The sequence below is a fragment of the Vanellus vanellus genome (assembly GCF_965231255.1).
Source record: "Vanellus vanellus genome assembly, chromosome: 13".
NCBI lineage: Eukaryota > Metazoa > Chordata > Aves > Charadriiformes > Charadriidae > Vanellus > Vanellus vanellus.
Window position 1 is genome coordinate 13,451,270 of NC_138918.1, and position 22,022 is coordinate 13,473,291.

General features: G+C 57.0%; 1 protein-coding gene across 1 annotated transcript; it reads right to left on the bottom strand.

The window, feature by feature from the left end:
- Positions 1–396: 396 nt before the first annotated feature.
- Positions 397–17,819, bottom strand: LOC309677421 (proton-coupled amino acid transporter 1-like; the record flags this gene model as incomplete). Its single annotated transcript, XM_082490218.1, has 10 exons — positions 397–665; positions 3,572–3,741; positions 9,839–10,005; positions 11,489–11,587; positions 11,828–12,046; positions 14,466–14,550; positions 15,284–15,379; positions 15,608–15,696; positions 16,865–16,955; positions 17,677–17,819. 10 exons carry the CDS (start codon positions 17,817–17,819, stop codon positions 397–399), a joined length of 1,428 nt encoding a protein of 475 aa, XP_082346344.1.
- Between the last annotated feature and the right edge of the window lie 4,203 nt (positions 17,820–22,022).

Sequence of the window (22,022 nt, forward strand, 5' to 3'; positions counted from 1 at the left end):
TGGCTGAAGGGACGGGGGAAATACGGAAAGGCTGGGATTTAAAAAAATAAAATAAAACCAAAATCTACATCCCCAGGATTCCTCACCTCTCAAAGCGACTATTTACACAGGTGCCGAGGGGGCTGCTTTGCTGTATCACCCGCCCCAAAAGCCCCCAGGGAAGGCACTGCCCCAGCCCCGGGCTGCATCCCACCTCCCCAGCCGGAGCCCAGCGCGGGACCTTGCTGCAGCTGGAGATGGGTGGCCACGAGCCGGGGCAGCCCCGTCCTCTCGCAGACCAAACACACCACGTCTCCCCAAAAGGAGAAGGGGGACAGTCCCCAGGGGACCAGCAGCGCCCGGTGCCCGTGTGCCCGCAGCACGGCGTCCGGAGGGGCTGGCGGGGCAGGGGGACCGTCACTGCACCATGATACTGGTGGCGTTCACAATGGCGGGAGTGGGTGCTACCAGCTCCACCAGCGCCTCGTACGTCCCCACCACGAAACCCACGAAGCCGAAGAGGCTGATGGCGATGTCCTTGGCGATGACGAGGGGGTGCAGGCCTTCTGTATAGTAGGTGGCGATCTCCAGCAGTGGGGGGAAGATGAGAGCCAGGGCGCTGCTGCTGATGGAGCCCACCAGCGAGATGACGAGGTCCAGGCGGGGGATGAGGATGGCCAGCACGCCTGGAGGAGGAGCGGACACAACGTTAGTGCTGCCATCTCCCAGGCAGCAGAGACCACCCCCTCCCTTGAGTCAAAGCAAGCGAAAACCCGCCGCAGGGATGCCATCTGCTCGAATCATACCTCTACCCTTCTCCCTGACACAAGAGCTTTGAAGACGTGGCTGCATCTTTTCCAGCAACTCCTCCCCAACAAGCAATTAAGCCGTTGCATTGAGTTTACGAAGTGCAGCACGCAGGCCAAACACTTTTTGTCACCCCGGGCACCATCGCAGCGAGCTCCGGGGCTGCGCAGGACCGGTGCCCCAGCAAAGAGATGCCGCTGGCAGAAAAGCGGCTGCGGGACCTCCCTGACCCCCTCGTGAGAGCCAGCGCTCCTGCTCCCCACACCTGGGGAGCTGTAAAGCCTCTGAAACCCCATAAAAGCAGGAGGCAGGAGGAAAAAGCCATCTCCCCCCGCCCCGAATAAATCCATGTGGTTTGCAATGTGTTTAGAGCTGCTCCAGCAGCAGAGCGCCTACGGCACAGCCCGGGGGAGAACATTTGTTAAGTAAAAACTGCAGCCAAGGAAAATCCCCCTGGGAGACTTCTGACAGCTCGCACTTAGCGGCTGCGAACTGCAGCGTATTCCTGCTCCCCCTCCTCCTCCTCCTGCTCGGGGCCAGGGGAGGATGGAGGGATGGTGCCTTCTCCTTCCAACCAGCCTGCAGCCGCCACTGCCTCTCGGGCTTCTCTTGGGGCACCGCAGTGTTGGAGTTTGGGGAGCAGATTTAAAATAAAGCGTCATCGAGGTCCCGTTTTGCAACCGGGAGCGGTGCCCCTCGGCTCCCCATCCGCAGCGACTTCAGCACTTGAGAGCATCGCTGCTGGTTTTTGGTCAGACAGCCTGAGGAAAAGGCAACCAGAGCTTTGTACGACAGAAGAGCATCCTCTGCAAGCAAAGCAGCCTTCAGCACTTAATCAAAGTGACCAAGAGAAATAAATTTGGTTTATTGCTTTGAAAGCTGTGCTTAGAAATAGGAAACACCTAAAACCGTGGCAGCTACGGCCTCGGTGGAGAAGGGATGTCTCAGGGCTCCTCACCAGAGGGATTTGTTCACTCCCTGGCAATCACCTACAGGCAGGAGATGCTGCTGGAGCCTCCCTGAGCCAAAGATCACCCGCAGCACCGCAGGAGATGGAAGGCTTGGGAGACAGCGGGCAAAGACACAAACAAGAGATGTTCCTGCACATGGCCACCGCTCTAACCCTGCTGTCATTTGGATAAGCCTAGAGACGAGCCATCCCTCCACCACGGGGAACAGCAGCAAAGGTGCCAGCTGAGCTGACCTGGGGGAAATTTATGCGGGTGCTCTGCCCTGCTCAGAGCCAAAGGAGTGCTCTGTCAGGTCTCTGCTGCAGCGCCGCTCCAGCAGCCTGTGGGGAGAGCGGAGCAGCCAACAGCCTCCTCAGCCCACCCCACCCCACACCGCTCTTTGGACTCAAAGTAAACAAAATTGTTTAACCCCCCCCCTCCTCCCCGTCTAAAACAAGCAGAACTGAAGCACCAGCTGCAGTCCTCAGCCTCCGGGGGCAACGGTTGTGCTTTCTGCAGGTACTAATTCAAAGGGTTTTTAAGTGTGCTGGTTTTGAAGTCTAAGCTTAAAAGACACCCATACACCAAATTGCATCCTCTCTTTGGAAGCCAAAGCCACGATACAGGCTTGTTCTGCGGCCACGCAATCATCCCATGAATATTCATGCAACCCCCCCTAATTGCTTTTATCCTCGCCAACAGCCACAGCCATTTCTGACGCGGAAGGGTAAGGGGAGGAGGTACAAAGGAACCAGCATCCTGCCACCAACACCACTGCCTCCCTACCCCCAAACAGGAGGGTACAGCCACTGCCGGTGCCTAAAGCCATCCCGTCACTCCAAGCCTTCGCTTCCCTGGCCAGGCACACCCCAACGCTCCCCAGGAGAGGCTCCCATCCCACCAGCACGCTCCGAGCTCAACCACCAGCACCGGAGTGGCTGGAGCACATGGTGCACCACGGCAGAATTTCATCCCCGCACCATTCCTCCAGCTGCAGGCACCGAGGCAGAACGTGTTTCAGGAACTCAGCACGGAGGAGATGGCGCTTCGCCCACCTCCGTTAATGCAGCGTTTCTGACCCACCATTAGCAACAGCCCAGAAACCGGCAGCACCCTGCCCCCAGCCAGCTCCACTGCCCTCAAGTTAGCACCACGCTCCTCTCAAGCCCACACCAAAGGCAGCTGGGACACAGGGCCAGGTCCCTGATGCTCAACTCTGGTGCATCAGCAGCGTCAAGCCATGGAGAAAAGCTCTTTTGCAGCACATGACGCCTGGGAGCTCAGTCAAGCGTCTCAGCTGTGCTGACAACAGCAAGGATCTAGTCCTCAGGAACTGAAGCCAGCCAAAAATCAGATACTCCTGCACCTGATGTGCTCCCCACCTTTACCGAAGGTCCACCGGGCTCAAGGCTGGCAGCCTGCTCCACCACAGCCTCACCGCAGGCACCAAACCCCATCAAGGGAAAGGGACCATTTGGGGCTGATCCAGCCAGACCTGCCCTGTGGCCACGGACCCACCAGGGGTTTGGTTACGGGTTGTACCGTTGTCTTCTGCTGTGCCACATGCTGCAACGAACACGTGTGTACGAGGACACCCATTCCCTCGTGGTCAAGAACCCCTTTGCAGCCATGCCCGCGTCACGCAGGCACGAGGAGCCTGGCTGGGTGCCGTCTGTGGAAAACGGAACTCCAGGAGGCTCCCCACTGTGAGGGGTTTAGCAGCCGGGCCAGAGGCAGCAAGGCGAGGGGCAAAGGCTCTCAGCACCCCTGGCCCACGGTGGGAAGGGGGTGCAACATCCTCATAGGGGAACTCGGACAAGCTGCTTTCTACTCACAGGTCACGCTGACCAGAGCCACCCTGAGGAGCAGGTTGACCACCCAGCCCCAGCGCTCCGACACCCGGGCGACGAGGGGAGGGATGATGATCTCGGCGGGCACGTAGAACTGCACGGCGTACGTGAAGAAAATCCCAATGGAGAAGAGCAGCTTGACGGCTTGGTACAGCCTGCAAACAAGAAGGAGGAGACCCAGTGAGGGACGCTCTCGCTCCAGCCCCCCCAGCAGCACCAACAGCAGAAAGCAGAAGGGGAACGCTCTGCCAAGAAGACTTCTGTGTCCAAACAGTCAAACAGTCTCCCCTCCTGAACGCCCTCCCGGAAAATTAAGGGTGATGCATTCAATCCACCAAGAGGTTTCTTGTGCAAGAGGAGACAGCGCAACCTCCAAGCCGGTGCAACCCATACCTAATCCGAAGTTTTAGCCCCGGCTTTGCGTAAGGCCAGGAGTCTCTCAAGTGCCACTTCCCCTTGGGAAACCTTGTGGGCACACATATTGAGAGCGATTTGAGAAAAAATACTGTCCTGCTCCTAACTCATTCAAGGGCACAGGGAAAGCTGAGGTGTCCTTGGCCAAGGGACCAGGAGCTTGACTTGTTCCTCAACAAACTAAGGCACCTACCCACACTTCTAGATGCTCTTGTGTTCAGCACTGCCCTTAGCTGCACAAAGTAACAAGTCCTCCGGGTACCTCACTCCCGCAGAGGGGCCCAGGCTCTGCACCACCCTCTCCACTTGACCAGGCTGGACTTTGCCAGGTCTGCGGTGACACAGGGTGGCTTTCTTCACACTCACTCCACACAGACAACACCCGAATACCCACTAGCACTGGTACTGCCAGGAGCCTGCAATCCCGACTTTTGGCTGGTGACGCAGAAGGAATTTGCATCCCATACCCATCCCAGAGGTTCCTCACCTCGACCTCCTTTTCTCCTATTTGTAACCAGCTGGATTTTATTCTCCATCTTAAAACAGGAGATGAAGAAGACTTTCAAAGAGGGTTATCAGCTGCAGCCATGAATATTTCACAGATTTCGATCACTGGCTTCTGAGGAGGGGGAAGAGGACAGCACCGCTGGGATAAGTCTGGGCTTACAAAGCAAACGTGATGCAAAAGTCACCACCACCTGCAACTCAACCTCCTCCATAAAACAAAAAAGAGCAGCTATTTTTGAAATGCTGCATAACGCATGTTTGGGAGGAAGACAGTTAAAAGAGCAGTCTGGGCTGCGCAGAAGGAAGGCAGAGCGCAGACAGGATGCAAACAGCACCTTAGGCTCACCCCAAGTCAGATCTCACCACGTCCCAGATCCTACAGCGATGCAACAGTGGGGCAAGCGTGGCTGCAGGACACAGCCTGTTGCAGGCGGCCAAAAAGCCACCTCCCAGCCCTGTCTCTGCCCTCAGCTCCCCAGCAGCAGAAAAAGCCTCTCCAAAAGAGGAATGATATGTAGTTACATCACATACGGTCCTACCCATTCCCCAGTTCAAGACGTGCCGACCAAGCAGGAAGCACAGGTCCTGGCCATACCGCTTGGGTAAATATGGAGAGGATCCAAGCCGAGGAATGTATCTGGCTCCTCTTGCCTTCTTACACCCCCTTATCTTCTTTGGGCCCAAGCCAGTGTCCCTCTGTACATTGGCTCTCAGCATCCAGCTGCCACAACAACAGTCTTGAACCAGAGAAGTCCAAGTAACTTTGAGCACTAGCATTCAGAGTCTGGCGGAGTCAAAAGTTCCCCAAATTAGCAGAGGATGGAGTTGGGGATGACCTAAGTGAATGAGGCATTATGCAAGTCCATGGGACCAGATCAGATGTATTCCAGGCTGTGGCAAACATCAAGCTGAAGCCACTTTATCATCTTTAAAAGAGCAGGATGATCAGGAAGAGGTCCTACTGCCTGGGAAGAAGAATCATATCCACCTTCAAGAAGGATGAGGGAAGCTATAGGATAATCAGCCTCTCCTCGATCCCCAGAAAAGCATGGGCTACGTCCTCCTGGCATCCATTTCCAGGCACATATTGGATAGGGTGAACAGCCAGCCAGGATTTGCCAAGGCACAATCATGAAAATATCCTCATCGGTGACCTGGATGAGCTCTCAGCGACCCAGAACACGCTCTTGGCAAGCTCACCACGATACCGAATTGGAGGGAATGGCTGCCATGCCTTGGAGGAGGACCTTAACGACATGGTGGCATGGCAAAGTTCAAATGCAAACACAGAATCCCACATATGGGAAGGGCTGGGGCCCAGCTTCCCACCTGGCCAGGAGAATAGGACCTGGAGGTCTTGGTGGGCAGCAAACTGAACATGAGCCAACAGCAGGACCTTGCACCGATTAAGGTCAATCACATACTGGGCTGTGTTAGCAAAAGCACAGCCAGCAGGCAGTACTCCCTATCTGGGGCTTGTGAAGCTGCATCTTGAGTATTGTGTCCAGCCTGGGGACCCGCAGGACAAGGACATTGACCTACCAGAGCAAGTTGAGTGGAGGCTACTAAGATAGTTGGGGCTGGAGCACATGACGTATGAGGAGAGGCTGCGAGACCTGGGCTCGTTCAGCAAGAAGAAAAGGTTAAAGGGGATGTTATTACTGTCTTTGGTTACCTAACAGGACGGCATGGAGAAGACAGAGACAGGCTCTTCTCAGAGTTGCACAGTGGAAGAACCAGGGGCAACAGGACAGAGCTGTATCACAAAAGGGCATACAAAACTGCCCAAAAGGGCAGTTAAGCACCAGAACAAGGGCCTGGAGAGGTGGGGAACCTCCCTCCTTCCTGATATTCAAAATTTAAGTTGGCCCTGCTTTGAACAGGTGGGTGGACCCGATTATCTTATGACGACCTCTCCAACCTAAAACATCCTGTGATTCCATAGGCAAACTAAAGAAAAACCTATCAGAGTCCAGAGTGCGCCCACTCAACCACACATGACTTGAGTGCGCGGTAGCCTTGAGCCACCTACCCCACGACCTGCATATCTTATCATTGTATTTCCAGTTTAATGATGCTGTAAAGCCATAAAGTGTTCCGAGGCAATCCATGATTAAGAGAAGTTACTAAAAAAAGTACAGAAGAAGGTTGAGTACCAATCCGGTACAGGTCAGGAACCAGGATAACAAGATCAAAGGGCATTTTAAATATCAAGAAGAGGAAGAGCTCAAGCACTAGCCTTAACCCACAGAAAACACAGGTCCCTGCAGGGCCCTGGAGAGGCCTGGCTCTGCCAACCACAGCAACTGCCTGCTGAACCCAGAGAGCCATGCCAGGCCATCCCAACAAGCTGCAAGAAACAGCATACCCTCCTTTGACCATAAGTTCTGTCAATACCTACCTCCAACCAGCCATACTGCCATGGTTTCAGCTGGCACGGACCATGACACGTACGCAACCAAACATCTTCCCCCTCACTACAGCATTTCTTCACTCTTCAGATGGTGGGGTGAAGCAACCCTTCCGAGGATGCAAGGAGGGACTTCTGCATAGCAGCACGGTATTTCGGAGGCCGTGGTTAGACCCGGGCACTAGGAACTGACACGCTCCTCATTTGAGGAAGCTGCGGTTATAGAGAAACGAGGCTGGAAAAGCCCTCAGTCATCCTGAAACTCAACCATTCCTGACCCATTCATCAAATCTGTTTTAGAGACCTCCGGGCAATGGCTACAGCCAAGGAAGGATGCAGCATCTCCGCTATAATCCTCGCGTTGTCTCCCACGCTGCAGGCAAACCCCAGGACTCCTCACCCACAGCCCTTATCACCACCTTCTACAGCCCAACACCTTTTACTGCTGGGCAAAATACTTATTTCAAGAGCAAGTCTTCACTCATCATCTACAGTTCAATGCATGGGAATACAGCAGTCAAGGCTTTAGCCCAAATATCCCAGCCCTTATTTTAGATAACCCATTCCCAAGTCCAGTATTTACAGCCTCCATCGAATGTTCTGCCAGGAAAAAACATGCGCAAACACCAAAACGCTTTGTATGCTGAGTCACAAGGACCGCAGCGTGCCTTCCCCAGGGGCAGCCTGCGAGAGCCCCGACGCGTGCCTGGGCTTCCCCAGGCACCGCTTCCAAAGGGCTATTCTCTTCTCCCTATCTGAACAACTCTACAGTGGTGGGGTTTTTGTTTTTTGTTTTATTATTATTATTATTATTATTTGTTTGTTTTTTCAGAAAAGTACTTTGACAGAAAGCAGGACACTCCTAGAAACTTGCATTTGAAATAGGGTCTTTCTCTAGCCCAGGGAGTCACAGAAATCCCATCACCGTCTTCTAAGGGAACATCATCCTTTAGAGCAAAGAAAGCTGAGATTGCCACAGAAACCCCTGGGCAGCACTACAGGTCCGCAGTCGTCATTCCAGGCTTGTGGCATGACCTGGTGCTCTGAAAAGCCCGGGACCCACATCTGACCTGCTTTCCACCTTCAGGAGCAGCAACAGCATTTCATCCCCTCCACACCTCACTTCAGCTTGCAGAGCAGATGGGATTCACACCTACCGTGCTTGGCACGGTGGGATTCAGATCTCACTACAACACAGGCATGTTTTTCCACCAGCCCCATCCTTCCCCTCTGAGAGCAGGGGACCTGGCAGAGCTCCCAGCCCCTGCAGGGGACAAGGCCAGGCCCTCGGCAGGAGCAGGACCTTCTGCCACCCCGACACCAACATCCAGCACTTCAGTCACTACACAGATCCAGCATGAACGAAAGTCCATGCACTCACATTGAAAGAAACCCACGTGGCAATAATTAAGGCAAAAATAGGCTCTACGTTTGTTTTGTTTTGTTTTTTAAATCCTTGCTTTCTCCAGAGGCCCAGCTGTGCAAGCGCTAGAAGGTCAGCATGTGGAAACCCACCAGTGACCAGAAATTTGAGCCCTATCCAAATCCACTTTGCCAGTGGGGTAGAGGCAGCAAGTCACGCAGCACAGTGTTGGGCAGCTGCTAAGAGCAGAGAGGATGAGATGGGGAGGGGGACAGGCACCCCCAGCTCCAATTCTCACTCCAGTCTCTTGCAGGATTTCAAGCCAGCAGAGACATCAAGGAGAAACCGTTGAACTCCAGAGTGCTCCTGGGCAAACCTGGAGAAACGCCTTCCCAAGAAGCCCCGTGGCATCAAAGCCAGCCCTCAGCCCCAGCTCTGCACCAAGGAGCATGAGATGCCGCTGTGCAATCGGTACCTCTGCGGCACATAAGAGCAGAGCATCTCTCCAGGTCTTCCTCGCCTGTGAGCACCACCACCTCCCACACAGACATCCCAAAGCAGCGTGTCATAAGAAGCAACAGAGATGTTTTTTTTTCAGGACTTTCTCAAATAATCCCAAGTGGAGCAAGCTGGAAAAGGCATTTGTTCTCAGTATTTGCACGCTCCACGCTTCTCGTCCCAAAGGCACGAGAAACTGCTTGCATTTCTCCTCTGGGATGAATATGTAGCCATGACATTGAGCAACCACTCGCCCCCAGGGACAGCCCAGCACACAGCTGGGCCAGCTGCGGCAACAGCCACCAGCCCCGGCGAGATGAGAAATAACCCCTCCAGGTAAGCAGGTACAGAGTCAGGGCACGTGTATTTCCGCGGGGCTCCAGCCAGCGACCGGAACATCTCAAGAGGCCACGCCAGGTCCCAGAGGAGGACAGGTTTGGGGAGCTGCAGAGCTCAGCCCTCATGGAAAGGAAGGGGTACCTTCACAGCACCAGCGCTCACAGGCAACGCGTTGGCTTCAGCCACATCCAGACACAACACAGAGCTCAGGAGTGGGAGTTTTAGCTCTGGGGCTGCAAACAAGGAATGCAGCCCGCATGCAGAGACGTAACATCTCATCCCCTCTGGGCGCTCCAGCTTTGGGTTTAGTCTTCCATGTGCTTCATTTGGGGAAGAGAGGCATTTTTTGCACCGTTCAATGACCTTCTGATACAGCCACACAGGGGTTGTGTTCAATGTCTGCCAGCCAGAGCGCAGCTTAGCCCCCAAAAAGACACCACAAGGCTCCAAGAAAAAGGCAGGAGCTTCACCTACCCAGGCAGGGACCACCAGGAACCCCAAGGAAGCAGCCTGAGCTGCACAGCCAAGACCAAGCTCAAGACACCGCAGCAACAAGCCTCACCACCCTGTACATCAGGCAACCCTCGACAAGCTCCTTTGGACGGTTTGGCTATGGCACGGTTGGTCCTTCCCCAAGCTCACCCAGATTAGTTCTCCTAAGGAGTGACATCCCCTACTGCTCCCTCTCCCTAACCCTCCTCCCTCCCCTCCCCAGACTCACCAGCAGTTGGGCAGGTTGAGCGTTATGCTGGCCTGAATGTCCGCCCCGAAGCGCAGGTACCCCAAGACGCTCAGGCTGATGTACAAGATGGTGACGATGGTCATCCCCACGTAGAGGATGACTGGGAACTGCTGGGGGTTCTTCATCTTATTTTCCAGAGGCAGCACCTGGGAGAGGAGGAGGAGGATGAAGACAGAGCAGCAGGTTTCCCCATTCCTCTATACCCCTCAGCCCTGGAAAGCAGGAGGGGCAGCCCCATGGCCAAGCACAGCCGTCCATGCCAGGGGACAGGATGGTCACGCATGGAGCCTGGAGAACTCAGCTGAAAAAGCCACTGTACTGGAGATCTGATTTCCGTGCTCCCATTTGAGACCTTCACGCTTGGCACGGCAAGTCTCCAGCGGAATCACCCATGCCTTAACGAAGGGACCTGCTCCCTCCCCTTGGTGGGAGCTGTGCTCAGAGATACCTGGCGCCTTGGGCGATGCCATCTGCCCCATAACTTGGTTGCATTACACTCTACACCCCAAAACAGCACAGCCGTACCCACTGGAACAGGCCCATCATGTTACATTGTCTTATTTTCCCCAGCAGACCCTGGGAAGACCAGGACACTTTCTCCTCTCCTCTCAAGTTTGCCCAGCAAGACTTCAATCAGGCAAGACAATAAAAAAAAAGGAAGAACAGAGGCAAGTCCCTCACCTCTACACTACTAGCACTTGCTTCCAAATATAGAACTTCAGCAAACATTTTTATAGCTATAGGGTGGTGGGAATTTCAAGAAGAGACACAGTGGCAGAGCTGGTGAGGAGGCAGGACCAGAAAAGCTTTTATTTGCTTTTCCACCTCCAAGTCATGCAAGGAAGAGAGCATTTGTGCCTCACCACCGGCAAGAGCCCTCTGCCCTGGGCACAGCATTCAGTAAACACTCCTGTAACGGATTTGGCCCTTTCCAGCCCCGTGTTTACACAGCCAGCTTATATTAAGAGATGAAAACATTTTTTCCTTCTTTGAAGGGAGCTCCCGGAAACAACCCACAACATTTTAGGGAGACATTAAGCTCTCCACCCACCCACCCACCCAGCTTTTTTCACAGACACAGCTGGTCTATTTACAGCATCTTGTATGAGAGGCACACGCAAACGCAGCCCCACAGCAGGCTGGGGCCACGCGGCTGCCGCAGGGCGATCTCGCCGCCCCCCCAGCAGGGTGGGAAGGAATGGATCACTTTTTTTTTTTTTTTTTTTTTGTATCGTGCTTTTTGGCCTCCCTCGTAGGCAGCTCCAGGATCCAGCCTGGTAACAAGATTCAGGATCATTCCTCATCCGCAGGTCAGCCAGCAGAGCCAAAGGCAGCTGCCGGTGCGCTTCCCAGCAGAGCCCAATCCGCTGGCAGATACAGCCACCTTCAAAGCAGCAACCAACCTCCTGAGGTTTGGAGCATGTACTCCTCCAGCCTCAGATGGAAGCAACCGAATTTGACCCAGGAGACAGCCTGGAGGCTAAAGCTAACAGCATCATTCCGAATTTGGGCTACCGTCAGTGAAGCTCATCTGCAAATACAGCTGCAACGCAGAGCAGGTGCTGCAGCAAGCCCCGGCATGGGCTGAGCCTCCCGTGCGGGCAGCCCCGCTGCCACACGCCAACTTACCACCCCGATGCCTTCGAAAGCAAAGATCGCGGTGCCAAAAAACAGAGGGTAAGTCTTCCAGGCCGCTGCTAGAGGCAGGTTACTGGGATCAGGAATGTCCTGGAAAAAAGCCCACGCAGAGTTCAGATGCGGGGAGGATGGGGAGGACGTGGCCCACTCCCACCACTCCCTGTCACAGACCCACGCTGCAGGGAAAACCCTACGGAGAAGAGGATAACTACTGTGCACACAGGAGCGAACAGCACCCAACAGCATGCAAACATCTTACCGCCAAACTCCTCCCGCCTGCCAAAGCCCCGGACATCAGAGAAGTGACGGAGGGAAGCTGGACACACATACCCTGACGATGTACTGGTAGATCACGATGAGGCTGACAAGCATGGCCACATTGGCCAGCATGGAGAAGATGGACAGGACCTTGAGATTCTGGATGAACGTGAGCAGAACCACGAAAGGCAGGAGGGAAAGCATGTATAGCCGGGAGTCCATGGTGGGGGTCATCACCACCGTCCTGTTTGAGTTGCAGTCATTGGTGGTCCCGTTTGCTGCAGATATGACCTGGGAAAGCAGAGGAAGGCTTAATGGACCCCGGTGTGCAGGTCTGACAGCCGTGGATGTCAGGTGGGTCAGAATACTACCCCATCAGCTCGCTTTCCAACACAGCTAGTCGATTAAAATCAAAGCAACACAGGTTTCCGGGTAGTTTCGAAGCAAATTCTCGTTATCTTGCTAAGATCAGAGGTGGGACAGCTACAGCATCTGAGCTGAACCAGCAAAACCTGCCCGCGTGCAGGCTCGCTGCGCACGTGGGCCTGGCAGCCGAGCGCACCAAGGGCAGAGGTTGGTTTGTGCTGCCCACATGCCCAGTTGAGAAGAGAGGAAAGAGGTGTTAAGTGCTATTTACTCAAAGGTCCTTTTCCTCTTGCTGCATCACGTTGCACTCAACATCACACGCCCCCTTCAGCCACCCAGTGCCCTGTTCCCATGCAAAGACATCTGGAAGCTACTGCTGGCCCCCAACTTCACTTTCTTCATGGGAAGTCACCCTTTCCTTGGGATCTTTCATCCCAAAGGCACTTCAGGCCATGTGCTCACCTCTAGAGACAGTTCTGCCCCCGGAACCGGGTGGCTGAGCCATCCGTCCCAAGAGCACAGGCACGCTGCGCATCACCACTACAACCACGACCACACTGGTTTGGGTACCAGATACCGTCTCGCCACTGCAGCAAAGGGCTGCCTGCAAACTAATTTAACCCTCTCCAGAGCAAGTCCCGCCCCAAAAGGAGAGGCTAAAGAACCTCTGCACAAAACAGCATCCTCCATGGGATGCACAGAGCCATGCACCCACGGGGTAGTGTTCCTCCGAGCCCCGGCCCGCCCTGCCTCTCCGTGGCTTGCTCCAAAGTCATTTTCCAAACCAAAGCTCTGCCCTGCACAGCAGCACCTCACCCAAGGTACCACCTGCACCATCACTCCCCATCTAACATGTTATTCCCCACTGCAAAAAGGAACAAGCAACACTCCCCTCTCCCCACCCAAAAAATTCCAAAACTGAAGCCAAGGGGCTTCCCAACTATCGCCTAAAATGCATTGAATTTGCAGGTTTTTGAAAAAAAAAGGGGCCAAGCGGAAGAAAGCCCACCTCGAAACAGCAGTAAGAGGCCATTTGTGGGGAGCAGGGGACCAGCAGCAGCCAAGCCCTGGGCAGGTACCCTGCTCGCTCCTGTTCTCACCAGCGTTCACCCATTTACTCCTCCTGGCCATCCCACAGGGCAGCACGAAGGGAATCTCCTCGCCTGCTGCTCCCTGAGCAGAGGCAGAGCCCACCCATTCTCCACCACCCACCGGCAGAGCCCTCTCGCTCCCCCGGGAACCACTTCTGAAGCTGACAGGCTTTAGGGAAGGGTTGATGAAGGGCACAGCCGCGGTGGTAGCAACCGGACCACTGCTGCAAGAGCAGAGCAGGAGCCCATGGGTCTGAGCTGGTGGAGGATGGGAACAGGGACTTGTTATTCACAGTTTCTCACAGCGCAGGAGCCAGCCAGCGGTTCGGGGTTCCTGTTTATTTCCTCCCAATGCCAGGCAGAAGGCAACTCTTTCCCCAAAGATGTAATTAAGCTCTAGAGCCACAGGATGAGGCAAGAAACTGGAACGCAAACAGGTCCAAGAAAGGGAGAAGAGAGGTTCACTGCAGATCCCGGTACCCACTACACATTCCCATGGGGGTGTTCAGCCTGGAGAAAAGAAGGCTCCGGGGAGACCTTATTGTGGCCTTCTAGTACCTAAAGGGGGCCTACAGGAGAGCTGGGGAAGGACTTTTTACAAGGGCGTGTAGTGATAGGATGAGGGGGAATGGCTTCAAACTGGAAGAAGGAAGACTTAGATTAGACATTTGGAAGAAATTTTTCACTCTGAGGGTGGTGAGGCACTGGCCCAGGTTGCTCAGAGAAGCTGTGGCTGCCCCATCCCTGGAGGTGTTCAAGGCCAAGTTGGACGGGGCCCTGAGCAACCGGGTCTGGTGGGAGGTGTCCCTGCCTATGGCAGGGGGGGTTAGAACAAGATGGTCCCTTCCAACCTAAACCATTCTGTGATTTCATGATCTACACAGAGTATCAATAAACCAATTAACTGAGGTGAGCAGGACATCAAAGGCACAGTCCCTCTGCTTTCACCATGTTCCTGCCCTCCCTAACCAGGAACAGCCCCCGCTTCCCCTGGGCGACAGGGACGGCTCCAGTGCCTCTGCACACAGAGCAAACTCCCAGGGACTCTCAGACAAATCTGCCCTATTGGAATGGAAAAATTGATCCTCCAAAACACCCGGGTAGATGAGCAGTACCTTCCTGAGCAGCATCAGCTACGGAAAGCAGACCTTTGGTAGAGAACAGGGCCGTGACACAGGAACTAAGAAGAACCCAAGTGCCTCCATACCCCCTCTCGCCTTCCCCTTGCTCCCAGAGGAGGGAGTAAATCTAACCTGTTTCAGATTGTCAGCCAGAAAGACGAAGTACACGCAGCAGAAGCCCAACTGAGTGACGATCAGGAAGAGTCCCACTATACGCCTAGAAAAGAAAAAAGACCGTTTGTTAGCCAGGTCACACAGAAAGGAGAGCCCACTTGGGTTGAGGGCTGCACTCGAACACTGCAGCGGTGCTGCTCTTCTCAGGGGTTGAGATGTGCAGGTCAGAGCGCACCCAGGTCGCTTCTCCTCAATGCTCAGGGAAGAGGACTATACCTCCATCTAACCTCACAGACCTCAGGCTCTCCGATCCACCCCCCTCAGCCCCTCCGGAGGGTCAGGACCAGCCTCAGGAGGAAAGTTTAGCAGCTCCAGTCCGCTGCTGAATTGTCACAGCTGGAGACAACGCTCCCCAGACACGGGAATAGGTGGACGTTCCCAGCATCTAATATGCAATGTGATCTGTGAGTAACATCTGTGCGATGCGATGTGGGACATTCACAGGGCTGGCAGCAGCCGTTAGACATGCTCAGTATCTAACAGGATGGGCCACAACTGCAGTACGTGTTATTTACCCCTTTGTTATGCTGCAGAGACCGATTTCTCCCCCCCCTTCAGTATAAGCCACATCTGGCTGGGGACAGGACTGGGTCAAAAGACCTCAACGTTACCCCCCCGGAGGACACTAAGTGCTCAAGGCAGGTGAGCCAAATAATATTTTATGTCACTTGTGCTCATCTGCCAACACAGCTCAGAGACCAGAGGGCTCTTCTGTCCCAGCTGCAGCACCTGCTGGGCTTAAAGACAGTCCCCTGCCTGGAGGGGGGAACAGGTACCTTCCCCAGGTGGCATGTGTCCGCACCCACGCGTTAGGAATCGACTCCAGCCCATGCACCACGGCACCCCCGTAGTCCACAAACTGCTTCTGGAATCTGTCCGGAGAAGAGAGAGAGAAGGGATGTCACATCGGCCCCGTCTGCCGGTTCCCAAGGCAAATAATGACATTAGTGGGAAAACAGTTCCTGTGAAAAAGCCCAGTAGTGGTTCCTGACTGAGGCTTTGACACGGGCAACTTGCTGCTGGGGGGCTTCAGAAAAACCACAGGGCTTGTTGGGATGGAAGGAAGAGCAGCCGGGCCGAGGAGGGGAGTTGCTCCTTACCTGTGGCAGAAGTGATGGGCGCACTTCACCAGGATGCCCATGCAGTGCACAGCCACGATTCCCATCACCAGCAGGCTCACAGGCCCCAGCTGCAGGGGAAGAGAGGGGGGAGGCTGCACTCTCGTGGCCAAAGGCAGAGCTGCACGACGGGTTTTATCTTCCAGACAAAACCCCACGGGCTCGGTGAGCCGAAACACCGCTGGAGGCTGAACCGGAGCTCAGGTGCTGCTCCCAGGAATCAGCCCCCCAGGACCGAGTAACCCCACAGAGAACCACAAGCTTGGCGGGAACGACGCAAAAGCAGCAAGTTGGGGCAGTTCGGACACAGCAAAGCGCTTTCAGGATTGTTCTTTCAAACTATGTTGCAAATCATTATTATACAGGTGACAAACAGGTCATGCTCCAGACAAAGGAAGGAAGTTTTGTCGTTCTTTTTTAATTCTTTTTAAATTCTTCTTATTTTTCAGTCCGAGCAATGGAAACAGTGCACTGCTGGATGAGGAAACCCGGAGCAGAGCAGCGAGGTGCCCCCACCTCTCACACAGACTGCGGTCGCCGGGCCATGGTACGGACACAGAGGAGCTGAGCATCGGGACAGATGCAGGGGGGAGATGTGACGGTGGCCGGGGTTTGACCTCCAAGCGCGGCCTCAGCCCTCAGGCAGCAAAGCTGCATCACATCCACTGATCTCAACGTGGCCAGAGCTGCGAGGCTGGGCGAGCCCGTGTAAAACCCCACAGAGGGAAGCACGCTGCGATCTCCCACCACCAGCCTTGACCACTGACCGACGGGGTTCCTGACGTGCGTGCTGTGCTTGTAGGACCCTCGGGAGGCACAGAGCCTGCTCAGCACGGACCGGCTGGGACAAACCAAGGCGGAGGTCATGCAGAACCTACCACCCACAGGACCAGGGTGAGGAAATGCCACCCGAACGCAGCACGGAGAGTTTCGGGAGATGATGCCACAGGGGCAGGGAGGTAACAGCCAGCTGGGTGGAGGAGCAGGGACCCAGCACCCTGCCTGACCCCAGCAGAGGAAACCACAGTCCCAACCCACACACTGAACTCCTCATGACCAACCACCACAATGCAGGAGCGGCGAGAACAGTCTCAGCAGCAAACGAAGCGAGCCGCAGAGCCCAGGGTGTAAAAGCTCGCAAGCCACCGAGCACTGAAAGGCATCTTGGCAGGGAGACAAGCCGCGGCGCCCCGAGGCTGCTCTGCCCCATGGGCAGCAGCGGGGTGAGAGCCGCCTTACCAGGATGCCAGCGTTCTTCACAGCCAGAGGCAGCCCCAGCAGCCCCGTGCCAATATTCCCCTTCAGGAGGTGGATCAGGGTCTCGTACCACCTGAGGGAGAGGAGATGCAGAGATGACCGTCAGCAGACGCCCGCAGCCAGACCACACGCGGTCTCAGCCCCCGGCTCCCCCCGCTCAGGCTTCCGGGCGCTGCTCTGAGCCACAGTGGCAAACGCAGACAGAGATCTGGATCCTGTCCCCTGAACCCAACCCAACGGGACTGAGGAAGGACTGGAGGCAAAGACTCAACAAACAGATTTTGGATGGGCGTTTGCAAGCCCAGCTTCGAGGCAGAACCCAGCACGAGTGCAGCTCAGCAGCGTGGGGCTGCACAGCGAGTCCCTGAGGTGAAGGGATCGGTCTCCCTCAGGAAGAAGCAGCATCCTCTGCCCACCTGGGTGAGCGAGGTACGAGGAAGCCCCCAGGGAATGGCTACAACATGCCCACGTATCCTCTGAAGCTGGACATGCTGTCTGCTCGCCACAGCTTCCCATCGAACCAAGCTGGAGTCGGGGAATATTGGGAAAAGCATCAAACGCTGCCCGCTGCTGGCAAGCCCAGCTTCGCTGGAGAGCAGAGCCCCGTGCTGGGGCAGCTGCTCGCTTGGTGCCAGCACCCCACGGAGGCAGGACCACAGCTATGCCCTCAACACCCCAGGAGGACACCACCAGGGCTCCACCATCCCCCATCCAAGCCAGCAGGGAGCCACTGTTACCTCCTCCACCCTCCCCGGGTACTGGGCCAGCCCAGGAGGGAGGGAAGCATCACTCACGTTGTCCCGTTGGTCTCCCCGAAGCGCTGGTAGGACTCAGGGTGGGCGAAGCCGTTCATGCCGCCGGGTGGGCTCCCCTCCGGCGTGACGTCCGTGGAGCTGTAGTCATTGTAGTCCTCACTGCGGAGGCGCCGGGTGGACATGGTCCCTGTGGAGGGAGCTGCATTAGGGGTGGTCAGCTCAACAGCCCCCTTCTCAGGTTCCTTAGCGTCAGCCATCGTGCAGAGACACTGTCTCGGACTGCCGGAGCAAGGTCTCCTCCAGGGCTTTTATACAGCAATACGCTCCTGCCCAAGTTATCAGGGAGCTGGCATGTCCCAAGGTCAAAGGTGCACAGCACATTCCCACCACTCTTCCTGCAGGTTCATGCCCCAGCATGTGCCTCGGGCACACCCAGGCAGAACGGGCTCAGGATCCCACAGGCAGAGCCTGGACGCGATCTGGTTTGTGATGGGCGAGGGACCCGTGCACCCCCGCTCAGGGGCAGCGAGCGTGGCACCACAGCCACACGCTGGCAGTGTCCCCAGCCCTGGCGCTCAGGACTGGGGCTGTCAAAAGGATGGCCAAGAAGGAGCAACTGCTTTTAACCCACGTGCAGTTTGCTGCACGGGAACAGTTTGCTCTTGCCAGGGAAGGGAGAGTTTCCTAACTTCTCTTTTTTCTTTTTTTTTTTTTTAATCAAAGAGTTTTTATTAAAAAGAATAAAAGAAAAATTGATCATGCTCCATCAGGCGGGAGCACAGCCCACGTGCTGACAGCAAACCACCCACCCCAAATGTTTCACAGCCACGGAGGTGCCTACAGGACAAAGGGGCTTCCCAGGACGAGGCACCCACACAACCTGGAGCTCCTGCTCCAGCGAAAACCCTGGCAGGGTCCTGCAAGCCAGGAGCAGCGGCACAAGCCCTCACCAAGGACACGAGCCTCCTGCCTTCGGCTGGAAAGCAGTCAGCTGGTTTAATTCCCACAAGTGCCCTGAAACGCTCCTGCTGCTTCTGCCCAGCCTGCTGCTCCCCTCCCAAAAAAAGCTTTTGCTTCCTCCAGCCCCCCCCGGCCGCAGGCAGCACCCCGAGCACCCGCAGGGAAGGAGGACAAGAGGCAGGAAAATGATCTGTCATGCTCCTGCCACACAGCCTGGCGACTCAGTCCCTGCCCCAAGGCTCCGCTGGGGTGTCGTGTCCCAGGCATCACCCCCGCCCCCAGCAGCCCCAGTCCTCCCTGTCCCATCCCCTGGCGCTGGTGGGGAGCTGGACCTGTGCCGAGCGGAAGCAGCAGAGAAATATCGCCACCACAAACGGGCTCGTTTCCTGCCAGAAGGCTCCTCAGGCGCCCGCGGGGTCACGCGAGCGCCCGCAGGATGCGGCCCTGGCACAGACCTAAACACATTCGGCTGGGCAAAGAAAGCTCAGCCCAGGCTGCTGGGGTCCTGCTCCATCCCCAGAGCCCCCAGGGCATTCCCCCTGCCCAGCACCGCTCTCCGCAAACCGCGCTGCTATGCGCGAAAACAAGCCAGGAGCTGTAATCGCTGGGAGGGTCCAGCCTTGCGACCAGAAGGGAAGCGGGGAACAAGGGACTTTGCTCAACTCTGGATGCTTGCCCCAGATCCCGGCTGCTCGGGAGCGGTCACCCGGGCTGCAACAACGCTGCTTTATTTCCTGCTGCACCAGGCAACCCCGGCAGCGCGAAGCAGGGCCAGTCCATCCCACGCAATCCCAGCCTCCGGAGCAACGGTGAGCCCGGCTGGCAGGCACTGGGGAGCTGGAGGCAGCGCACGCATCACTCCTGCCCGGCCTTCTGCCTCCCAGCCAGGCCACGTAAGCGTGCCCTGAACCGGCTCCACCGTGGGCAGGGCGATCCGCCGAGGCAGGGACCGGGAAGAGCGGCAGCATTAGTTTACACAAGGAAAGCGTTAGAAGCTATTTGTCATCGGTGACGGGCCTGAGGAGCAGGGGAGAGATTTGGGAGGCTTTGCCAAGCCCCAAGGGCTGGTAGTGGGGAAGGAGAGCAGGCAGAGGGGGTGCCAGGGCTGGGTCAGGCGTGGATACCCCTCCCCAAAGATGGCCTGCACGTTATCTGATGTACCCAACAGCAACATCCTCCAGATAAAACACAACACGGTTACATCAGTCTGTCTGATCGTTCCCCGTGATTTTCTTTTTTCCCCCAAGCAGGCCTGGCTGCTTTTTGCTTTGAAGAGGCAGGGAAATGCGTTCATCGTGACTTGCCTTCTTTGTGTCTGGATTAAAGGTTGCGTAGCAGCAGGGAACAAGCACTCCTCTCCCCCGCAATCAACAAGAAGCTGCAAAACTTGTCTCATCCACACAATGAATATTTCAAACTGAAGCAAAACCCCACTCCATCATTTCCCCATCATTACAAAGAGCAAAGACAGGAACAGCCACATTCGGTTTCCACTTTAAACCCGACTCCTCAGCCACTTTCATATGTGCTTTTTTTTTTTTCCCCCTACGCACACGCAATTTCATTGTGGTGAGTGAAGCGCCTAGGAAAGCTTGGGAGGGGGGATGGGGTGTGGGACAGCAATTTGTGCCTTAGAGTGACAACCCCACGCCAGAAATCAAAAGCAAGATGCAACTTGCTGCTGACCCCGACAGCTCTCCCCAGCAGAGCAGGGGCTGCGTACAGAACAGGCAACACAAAATCTTCCGGAAAAATGAGCTGCACAGCAAAACTCACTGCCGCTTCCCATCAGGCGTCTTGAGTCCTTTATTTCCAAAGCGCTGCTTGTAACCCAGCTCAGCGTGACACAAGGGAGAGCCAGCGCTGGCAGATCACCCTCCCGCCTTGCCCCACTCCTCTGCCCACAGGGAGGCTGAGGCTGACACCTTTCCCCAGGACACCGTGCCCAGGCTGGCACCAGACACGACGGCCGCATCAGCTGCGTCCCCACAGCACCGGTCCTCTTGTCCCTATGTGACCCGGTGCTCCCACAGCCTGAGAGTCACTCCCAGGCTCCCCTTTCCAGCACTTCGCAGCATGGCCTGGTCCCCCCAGCCCCGCTTCTCCCCACAGGGAGGCTGCTCAGCACAGACACCCCCAGTCCCCGCAGCTCCCGCCCCAGCCATGCTGTGCTGCCCTGCTCCCCCCCACACACACACACCAGCACGGCTGCACCCCACGGAGCACGGGGCTCCCTGCCCCCTCCAGCTCGCCCTCCCCGCAGTGCCACACAGCCCCCCACACCCTTACCAGCACCTCACAGCCTGGTGCACATTGCAGGGGGGCTGCATCACCCCACACTGCACGGCACCTCCCGAACACTCCCAGGGGCACCCCGTGGGCTGCCAGCACCCCCGCAGGGCACCACCAGCACGCACCCCTGGGTGCTCATGCAGGATCTAGGCAGACCCATAGGCTCATGCGGGCTCTGGGCTCCCTGAGGCACCGCTGCAGGCTGCCAGGACCCCCCTGCACCCACTCAGACTCTGTGTATCCCCCCACACACGGGGCTACACATACAGGCCACCAGCGCCCCCAGGCCCCCCTGAGCACCCACGCCCGATGCCAGCACCCCCGGGGACCCCTGGGCACCCATGCAAGCTGCCAGCACACCCCAGGTTCTGAGCACCCCCTACACACCCGGCCACGTATAAGGGCTGCCAGCGACCCCCCGGACCCCTGAGCACCCACGCGGGCTGCCAGCACCCCCGGGACCCCGCGCACCCATGCGGGCTGCCGGTCCCCCTCCCCGCATCCCTGCGCACCCCGCGGGCTGCCGGCACCCCGTGTGCATCCCTGAGCACCCCCGCATGCTGCCAACCGGCTGACAGACCGCCCCCTCCCGCACCCCGCCAGCCGCCGCCACCCCACCCCCCCCCCCCCCGACCCCGCACCTCGCCGCCGCCCCGCGGCCCCCGCCGGGCCCGCTCCTTCGGCCGCGCCGTCACGTGACAGCCGGCTCAGCTGACCGCGGCGGCCGCGCCTGCGCAGAGCAGAGCGGTGAAGGCGCGGGGCGGGGCCGAAGGCGCAGTGGGGCGGAGCGAAGGAGCGGTGGGGCGGGGCGAGGCCGCCGGAGGAGAGGGGCGGGGCGGGGCGGGGCGGCACTGCGGCACTGCGGCGCCGCCTAGCGGGCGCGGCGGTCCCCGCGGGTGGGCTCCGACGGGGGGGTCGGGGGGGGGAAAGGCGTCCCCCTGCCACGAGTGGGGCAAGTGCGGGCACGGCCCCCTCCACGCGTGGGCAACGAGGAGCAATTCCACCCCCCCAGCGGGGCTATTCCTCGGGCAAGGCCTGCTGGTGTCGGGGAGACAGGCTTGGGGAAGAGTGGCTGGAAAGCTGCCCCGCGGAAACGGAGCTGGGGGTGTTGGCGGAGGACCGGCTGAATGTGA